Source organism: Bos grunniens, chromosome 19, assembly GCF_055505025.1.
Source record: "Bos grunniens cultivar Pamir isolate PY7600 chromosome 19, Bosgru_T2T1.0, whole genome shotgun sequence".
NCBI lineage: Eukaryota > Metazoa > Chordata > Mammalia > Artiodactyla > Bovidae > Bos > Bos grunniens.
In genome coordinates this window covers 6,473,568-6,483,165 of record NC_141183.1, presented here as the reverse complement: position 1 = coordinate 6,483,165, position 9,598 = coordinate 6,473,568, and the positions used below count along the sequence as shown (strand labels likewise).

At 51.8% G+C, this 9,598-nt stretch overlaps 1 protein-coding gene across 1 annotated transcript; it reads left to right on the top strand.

The window, feature by feature from the left end:
- Nucleotides 1-1,815: 1,815 nt before the first annotated feature.
- Nucleotides 1,816-4,904, top strand: LOC147351014 (CMRF35-like molecule 6). The gene is made up of 3 exons (XM_086355230.1): nucleotides 1,816-2,507; nucleotides 3,412-3,535; nucleotides 4,687-4,904. The coding sequence occupies exons 1-3, from the start codon at nucleotides 1,961-1,963 to the stop codon at nucleotides 4,793-4,795; spliced, it is 780 nt and encodes a 259-aa protein (XP_086211356.1). The 5' UTR covers nucleotides 1,816-1,960; the 3' UTR covers nucleotides 4,796-4,904.
- The last annotated feature ends 4,694 nt before the right edge of the window (nucleotides 4,905-9,598 follow it).

The window sequence follows — 9,598 nt, the reverse complement described above, 5'->3', positions numbered from 1 at the left end:
TGAGAGAGGTGTTCACCATTGATCCACTCGACAGCCCAGTAGCTGAACTGCAACACGCACATATTGTGGAAAGACTCCGGGCCATGAAGCAGGATGAGGACCCTGCATTCATGGCCTACAGCCCAGCACGACACACACCGGGAACCCCAAATCCCAGGCCTGATGAAAGCCTAGGGGGTGTCATACGCGCCAAGAGACCATAGATGGGGAGCCAACATAAGCTGGGAGAGTGGATGAGGGTGTCCAGTCACGGATGTTGGTAGGTCAGGCAGAGGAGCAGGAATTCAAGGGTCTGGACCAGGCCGGAAGTGAGCAGGGCAGCAGCCCGGGGTGGATCTGCAACAGGGTGTTGAGGCCGAATGCTGGGCCTTTGGGTGCTGCCAAGAGCTGTGTGGAGGGAGCCAGTCAGAACACAGGGCTTCTTCCTGGGACGGGCAGGCATCCAGGCCTGCTGTGCACTGAGATGCAGGTCTATTGCCTGTGAGCAGAACTGAGGGGAGTCAGGATCTGCAGGGGAGCAGTGGGAGACCCTGGGGTGTGCAGACCAGCTTGAGAAGCTGGAATAACCTACCCGAGGGCAGGAAAGCAGGCCCCCCACCCCCTACCCCTAACCCTCAACCCTACCCTCACCCGCAGCCCAGTGCCCGGGAAAACAGGGCTTAAAGGTCCAGCACGGCACATGAACAAGCCACATTGGTGAAGGCGTCTGTCTCCTCTCTGCGGGCCGTCCCCTCCCTCATCTCTGCACCGTGAAGAGGCCCTGCTCATCACGTGCATCCAGGAGAGGCCCCAGCAGCCAGTGCCCTGGGGCCCCTGTTGTACAATCACCCCTCTGTGCCACTGGTTGGGGAGGAGGCTCCTCTCAGCCCCAGGACCCCAACTCCTCATCCCTCCACCCAGCGTCTTCTCCTCTGGCCTCCTGTCGGTTCTCAGGCTTTCTCTGGTTCTCAAAGGGGAGTAGACTCTGTCCAGAGGCGGAGCATGAAAAGGTTGGGAACCGCTTTCTGAGTCGAATGTAGGCAGGGAGGGGCCCAAGACTGGGGAAGGCACAGGCCGAGGGATGTGTACCCCGGGGAGAACCAGAGCCAAGGTGGAACATACGAAGTTGTCTGGGGTCACAGGACAGACTTGCGGGGCAGGAAGTGGACTCGGGAGTCCCGCAGGGTGCCTGAGGTCCCAGGTCATGGGGACACAGACCCTGGGTCATCCCCACCAAGGCCAGAGAGGATGGCTGAGCATGCCATCCTCATCCGAGTGTCCCTCCTGACCCCAGGGAAATGATGTGCCACAGAAGCTAAGGCCCCGCAGAAGAGGAGCACAGCTGGTGCTGCTGCCGGAGCGTGTGTGAGACCGAGAGAGGACCTGCTGTGCAGGTGGGGAGGGGGCAGCATCCTAGACCGGGGGACCCTGGACGCATCCAGTCGCTGGATTGAGAGGAGCTAAGGGCAGTGGGTCCAAGCACCTGGACCAGCCACGTGCCCCTCCCCCTAGGCTTCCTGTCCCCTGCCTCCTGGACCACCTGAGCTGACCTGGGACGGGACCAGGAAGCAGAGAGGCCCAGAGAAGCAGAAGCGAGGACTGGAAGTGAGTCCTCTGAAGAGGCTCCACCCTGTCCCTGCCCAGGGCCTGGCGCTGCTGCAGGTGGCGTCCCTGGGGAAATGACCCCGTGGGGGCAGGGCCGGGTGGCTGCCTTCAGCTCTGCTGCTGCTCCAGCTCCCTGGTGATTGGCTCAGCCCTTCCTCGGGGAGGCGAGGGGGCAGGGCTGGAGCTGGGTGTGCGTGGGGCCAGCAGCGGGAGGCAGGGAGAAAGTTCCAGAAGGGCCCGCCGCCTGTCTCAGCAGCGAGCAGGAGGGTTCAGGGCATGAAGCAAGTGAAGCTGGTCCACTGTGCTGTTGGGAGGGGGCGCCTGTGATGGTCACACCTCAACAGTCACAATCAGAGATGACCTCTTGACTCCTCCCATGAACACACACACAGTTCTTTCCAGGCTGGGCCCTTCCCTTCTCTGTAGACACCCTCTCCTCTGTGAGGAGGGTACTTGTCCCTCCTCAGCCTTCCCTGGGTCTGAGGAAACTTTTGCCTCCTGCCTCCACCTCCTCCAACCCCATGGGCCCCTTGCGGGACCCACATCCTTGGTATTCCCAGCCCTGCCCCGCTGGACGAGGAGCTGGTTGTGTTTTCCAGGCTGTTTTTTGCTGAGTGGCCCCAGCAGAGTGACGGGCATCATGGGGGGATCCCTGAACATGGAGTGTCGGTACCAGGAGGAATTCATAGACGACAACAAATTCTGGTGCACATCCCGATGTTTGTGGAAGACTGTGGAGACCAGAGAGTCAGCGAGAGAAGTGAGGGGGGGCTGCGTGTCCATCAGAGACCATCCTGCAAGCCTCACCTTCACAGTGACCTTGGAGAGCCTCAGAGAGGAGGATGCGGGAACGTACCGGTGTGGGATCGATGTGTTATCTACATTTGACCCCATCTTCGAGGTGGAGGTGTCCGTGATCCCAGGTGAGCATCTTCCACCCTCACTCCAGCACAAGGCTGGTCACCCGGACCCTCAGGAAGGAAGTGGGACAGAAAGGCTGGGCCAGGATGACCGGGAGGGGGTTGGGCGGTGAGCCTGGCTATGGGTGGTGTCTTGGGCCCACGCTTGTTTGCACACACGCACATCTCTGTCTGTGAGTGGGGCCACCCTAGAGCTACACGTGGACACCGTCAAGGTGGGCATCTTCCTGCTTCACGGGCAGGCGGGCATCCTGCTCTGGGGTCCAGGATGTCTGCTCTCCTCACAAGCGCACGTCCACTCTCAAGGGGCCCGTGTCTCTTTCTGGCCTGTGCAGGGTTCTGCCTATGGGGGGCGCACTCTCACAAGGCCCCACTGCATACAGGCCGGCCTTGACCCCGGTCCCTGAGGACCTGAGACGGGCCCGCCCTTGAGCCCAGGGGTGGGACCTGCTCCAGAGCCCGCACCTGCACCGGGCTTCACCACCATCCCCGCTTCCAGCGCATACCCTGCCCTTGTGCTGGCCCAGAGGCCACCAGTGACCCTCCAGTGTTCTGGAAGGACCTCCTGGGGCTCTGGGGGTTTCTCTCGTAATCCCAAGGAAAACGCAAAAAGGAGCCCCTACTCTGTCCCTCTTGGGACTCACCCTGCCCTGCTAGGCTGACCCTGCGTGTCCCTCTTGCTTTCCACTTGGCATTGACTGTGCTCACCTGCCCAGGGTGCATCTGGAGGGGTGAGGGGAGGGGGGCCCAGGGTCTGGCCAGGCCTAGGTGAGGCCATGGGGAGCGGTGGACACGCACATCTGACCAGATGGCCTGAGTGACCTTGACTGTGTGAGTCACAGCCACATGGGGACAGAGTGTGGGACGCGGGGAAGGAAACAGGGCCTGCCTTGTGCTTCTCCCTCAGCCCCTGCTACAGCCACCGGCCCCGAGAGGTCCACGGGCTCCCCAGGCTCTCCCACGACCCTGCCAGTGCCCACCTGGAGCACCGCATCTGCTCAGGAGACCCTCTATCCCGGCCAACCTCCTCGGTAAGGGGCCACGTCCCAGGACATTGGCACCTGGGTGGTTTCTCCTCTGGGTGAGGGGACAGGTCGGGGATCTGGGTCTTCCGTCTCCGGGCCCCTCGTTTATTCCCACATCGGACTGTGAAGGTCCCACTACGTGCCTGGGGCTCTGCTGTGGATGCAGTAAGACCAGCCAGGCAGGATCCGGCTCCGATGAGAGTTGTGCTGTAAGGGGGAAGTCACGCCCTGGACCAGTCCACACAGAGTTCCTATGTAAATATGGTGGTTTGGGATGGGTACTATGGAGAGATACCAGCCGCTGGGGTTCGGTGAGAGTGTGTGTGGGAAGGTGATTAGATTTGCTATTTAATACATGATAAGCAGGGACGCCTGGCTGAATCCTTTGAGGGGAAGACCTGCAGGATCTTGGGAGCCTGGCATTAAGGTTTCTGCAAAAATAAAACTCTAGGTAGAGAGAAAAGTGAGTGCAAATGTCCCATAAAAGGAGGCCTCAGGACCCGGTCCAGGGCAGAGCAGGTGGCAGAAGCTCTGGGCATCACTGGCCCCTGCACTGTGACCCGTGCCCCCCAGAACCATGGTCAGATGTGTCATCCTGTCGAAGAACCCCAGCCTCCGGGGCGGAGAGAGCTCAGGGAGTCATTCGTTCATCCATCGACTACTACTGTCACTTGTTTTTTTAACGTTCACCATATGACTTTTTTAAATTTAATTTTTATTTCATGTTAGAGTATACGGCAGATGTTTAAGGGCTGGTCTTCAGAGGCATCAAGCTGGTATGAGTTTCTCCCTGCGAATAGAACAGTTTCTTCCTTCATGGAAAACGCTGTTTATAGGAGAGGAGACACGACTGATTACTGTACCCCAGATAGGGTAGCCCCACATGTGGAGGGCCTTGGAAGGAACCCTCCTCCTGCCCAGATCCTGCCAGGATCCCTGGTCCCCCTCAAGTGATTCTCACCCTCACGCTCACAGGCCTAATTCTCAAGGGGATTGTTAAGCAGAGAGAAGGGGAGCAGAAGGCCTTAGAGCAGGGCTGCCCTGTCCGGGGGGTGATCTTCATGTGGACTGCCGTGCCCTCAGCTCTGGGGGGCGGGGGTGGAGAGACCAGGGCATCTCTCTAAGGATGCGGTTCACTGTCCCCGTGTTCCATACAGGCCCCCGCTGGGCAGCGCCCACTTCCTGCTGCTGGTCTTCCTGAAGGTGCCCCTGCTCCTGGGCATGCGCGGTGCTGCCCTCTGGGTCCACAGGCCCAGGAGAAGCTGAGAACCAGTGACATCTGTTGCTATGCCTGCTCAGGGTCACAGCCCCCCCTGGTGGACGGAAATGACTCCTGACCAATAAATTCAGTGCCAGTGTCGCTGTCAGAACACTAGGTGAACTTTTAGGAAACTTTTTCTTGCGATGTATCATACAAACAAAAGAATATACCTAATAAATGCCTACTCTTTAAACCAGGAATGCCCTATAACACTTGAGTGTATACCTTGCAGCTTAAGTAATAGACGTCGTTAAAAATTTTGAAGCCCTAAGTTCCTCCTTTAACTCTGGATTTTACATTCATCATCTCCTTTCTTCCTGGTTTTACCATATATGTGCGCATGATTTTCCAGAGTGTGTATGTATATACACACACAGGTTTGTCAACCCAGCATCTTCTTTGTCAGTTTAATTTAATGTTTGTTTTATAATGGAATAGAGTTGATTTACAATGTTGTGTTAGCTTTAGGTGTACAGTAAAATGATTCTGTTATACGTACATATCAGTTCAGTTCTCAGTTCAGTCGCTCAGTCGTGTCCGACTCTTTACGACCCCATGAATTGCAGCACGCCAGGCCTCCCTGTCCATCACTGACTCCCGGAGTTCACCCAAACTCATGTCCATCGACTCGGTGATGCCATCCAGCCATCTCATTCTCTGTCGTTCCCTTCTCCTCCTGCCCTCAATCCCTCCCAGCATCAGAGTCTTTTCCAGTGAGTCAACTCTTTGCATGAGGTGGCCAAAGTATTGGAGTTTCAGCTTTAGCATCAGTCCTTCCAATGCAGAGTTCCAAAGAAGAGCAAAGAGAGATAAGAAAGCCTTCCTCAGCAATCAGTGCAATACATACATAGGCTGCTGCTGCTGCTAAGTCGCTCCCGTCGTGTCCGACTCTGTGCGACCCCATAGACGGCAGCCCACCAGGCTCCCCTGTCCCTGGGATTCTCCAGGCAAGAGCACTGGAGTGGGTTGCCATTTCCTTCTCCAATGCATGAAAGTGAAAAGTGAAAGTGAAGTCGCTCAGTCGTGTCCGACTCTTTGCGACCCCATGGACTACAGCCCACCAGGTTCCTCCATCCATGGGATTTTCCAGGCAAGAGTACTGGAGTGGGGTGCCATTGCCTTCTCCTAAAACATACATATACATATATCTATTTTTTAGATTCTTCTCCCATAGAGGTTGTTCCAGAGTATTGACGAGAGGTCCTGGTGCTATACAGTAGGTCCTTGTCGATTAACTATTTTATTCAATATATATAGTAGTATGTATATGTTAACCTCAGACTCCTAATTTATCCTCCGCTCAGAGCATTCATATATTTTTAACAGTCCCCAAGATTACTTTCTTTTCATTTTTTCCAGGTATTTTTAGATATAACTGATGCACAGCCTCCATTTCTCCGTGTGTGCACACCATGCCTTCTTCGTCTCTTCATCTGCTGTTATTGCAGTGAACACGGTGTGTGGGTATTCTTTGAGACCCTGTTTTCACTTCCTTCTGATACACATCTAGAAGTGGGATGGCCAGGTGATATGGTAGTTCTTCTCTTCAGGTTTTGAGGCACCTCCATGCTATTTTCCATAGAGGTAACGATGCACAGCGATTCCCTCGTCTCCACATTCTTGCCAGCCCTTGTTAACTGTCGTCTTCTTGGTGATTGCCATTCTACAGGCAAGAAGCGATTGGCATTTCCCTGGTGGTTAGCGATGTTGACTATCTTTCCATGGACCTGTTGGCCATGAAATGGACACTTTGGAAAACTGTCTACTCAGTTTCTCTGCCGTTTTTCTTTTTGGCCACCCCTTTTGGCTTGTGGGATCTTAGTTCCCCAAGCAGGAACCGAACCCATGACCTAGGCAGTGACAGAGTGAACTGCTCATCACTGGGCTGCAGAGACGGAGTTCCTCACCACAAGTTTTAAACTGGAATTTTTTTTTTTCGTGTTGAGTTGTATGATTTCTTTATATATTTGAGATATTAACCCCTTATTCTGAAGTATGGTTTGCAAATTTTTTCTCCCATTCTGTAAGTTTCCTTTTCATTTTTGTTGATTGCTTCTTTTACTGTGCATAAGCTTTAAAATTTGATGCAGTCCCACTTATTAATTTTTGCTTTTATTGATTATGCTTTGGGTGTTATATTAAAAAAATCATTACCAAGACCAATGTCACAGAGCTTTGTCCCTACGTTTGATTTCTGTGTATTCTTGGACTTTTTTCCTAGAGCCTTTATCCCGTTTTATTTGTCTAATTGACTCTGAAAACTGTTGTTACAGCTTTATTAAAAGTCTTGCTATCTGATAGGACATTACTGCACATTGTTGTCTGACATTAGGAGTCTTTGCAAATATTGGCCATTCCCTCTTCCATATAAATTTTACAATTAATCAAATTTAAAAGGAAGAATAAACTATGTTGAGAAAAAAAAAACCACAAGATCATTTCAACTGAAGCAGAAAAAAAATATTTGATAAAATTTAACCCCTTTTCATCATGAAAAACACTCAAGAAACTAGAAATAAAAAGAGAAACTCTAACATATAGCAACCCTGCTAAAACCCAACTCCTTCTAGCTTTATGTGTAGACAATCAAATCACCTATAATAATTTGGAATTTGGTTTCATTTCCAGTTCTCATTTCTTTTGTTTCTCGTTCTATTTATTCCATGAGCCAATCAAAGCCTTGAGTCGAAGTCATCCTTATGAACATCCTGGTCTTCCTCCTGCTTTTAAAGGGAAGCCTTTTCATGATTTGCCTTTTTTCCCTTTGGCCGTGCCCTGAGGCTTGCAGGACTTCCCTTGTAGCTCAGCTGGTAAAGAATCTGCCTGCAATGTGGGAGACCTGGGTTTGATCCCTGGGTTGGGAAGATCCCCTGGAGGAGGAAACGGCTACCCACTCCAGTATTCTGGCCTGGAGAATTCCACAGACTATATAGTCTATGGGGTTGCAAAGAGTCGGACGTGACTGAGCGACTTTCACTTTTGGCATTGAAAGTATGGAGTCCTAACTACTCGATCCCCAAGGAAGTCCCTACCACTGGTTTTAATGTTTGCAGAATGTTTCCTTATAGATATCTTTCCATTCCTAGCTTCTCATGAAAAGTACTGGATTTGTATATAATGCTTTGCATGTTGTTGTTCCGTCATCCAGTCATGTCCAACTCTTTATGACTCCATGGACTGCAGCACACCAGGCCTCCTTGTCCCTCATCACCTCCCGGAGTTCACCCAAGTTTATGTCCATTCAATTGGTGATGCCATCCAACCATCTCATCCTTTGTCACCCCCTTCTCCTGCCCTCAACTTTTCCAAGCATCATGGTCTTTTCCAATGAGTTGGCTCTTTGAATCAGGTGGCCAGAGTATTGGAGCTTCAGCTTCAGCATCAGTTCTTCCAATGAGTATTCAGGGTAATGTGGTTTCTCTCCTTTATTACATTCAGTTCAGTTCAGCTCAGTCCCTCAGTCGTGTCCAACTCTTTGAGACCCCATGAACCGCAGCACACCAGACCTCCCTGTCCATCACCAACGACCGGAGCTTGCTCAAACTCACGTCCATTGAGTCAGTGATGCCATCCAACCATCTCATCCTCTGTCATCCCTTTCTCCTTCCGCCTTCAATCTTTCCCAGTATCAGGGTCTTTTCCAATGAGTCAGTTCTTTGCATCAGGTGGCCAAAGTATTGGAGTTTCAGCTTCAGCATCAGTCCTTCCAATGAGTATTCAGGACTGATTTCCTTTAGGATGGACTGGTTGGATCTCCTTGCAGTCCAAGGGAGTCTCAAGAGTCTTCTCCAACACCACAGTTCAAAAGCATCAATTCTTCAGGACTCAGCTTTCTTTATAGTCCAACTCTGACATCCATACATGACTACTGGAAAAACCAAAGATTTGACTAGACGGACCTTTGTTGGCAAAATAATGCTTTTTAATATGCTGTCTAGGTTGGTCATAACTTTTCTTCCAAGTAGCAAGTGTCTTTTAATTTCATGGCTGCAGTCACTATCTGCAGTGATTTTGGAGCCCCCCGAAATAAAGTCTCTCACTGTTTCCATTGTTTCCCCATCTATTTGCCATGAAGTGATGGGACCAAATGCCATGATCTTAGTTTTCTGAATGTTGAGTTTGAAGCCAACTTTTTCACTCTCTCTTTCACTTTCATCAAGAGGCTCTTTAGTTCTTCTCTTTCTGCCATAAGGGTGGTGTCATCTGCATATCCGAGGGAACTCCCTACATTTTTTATAGCAGCAGCAGACTTGCTCCACCTTCCCAGAGAAGTGAAGATGGTGGGGCAGTGAACTGACTGGTTCTGAGAAAACCTGGGGGAGACTCATATCCCAAACCTTTTCCTACTTCCCCTCACTTTCTCGGGCCCATTGCGCCTGGTACGTGACTAAGGTCCTCTTACTCCCCCCAGCCCTTCTGAATGTGCTGAGCCACCAAAGCTCAGGACTTCCAGGGACGGCTCCCTGTCCAATTTGGCTCTGGACACCTGGAAAGAAACACCCTCACTTGCCTCTCAGAACTGCTCTTAAAGAGTTTTACTCCTGGGTTATATATATTGTGATCTGAATTAAATGATATCTGGTGAAGATTAGAATTTGTCCTATTATTAGTGAGGAAACCCAGTCCACTGGCTTCTTCTCAGCCTCTTGTCCTGGGCTTTTTTCTTTTTTGGCTACACCCTGTGGCATGCAGGATCTTAGTTCCCGGACCAGGGATGGAACCCAAGCCCCCTGCAGTGGGAACACAGAGTCTTAACCCCTGGACTGCCAGGGAAGCCCCATCCTGTGCTTATTTTAATCCTACTCTTC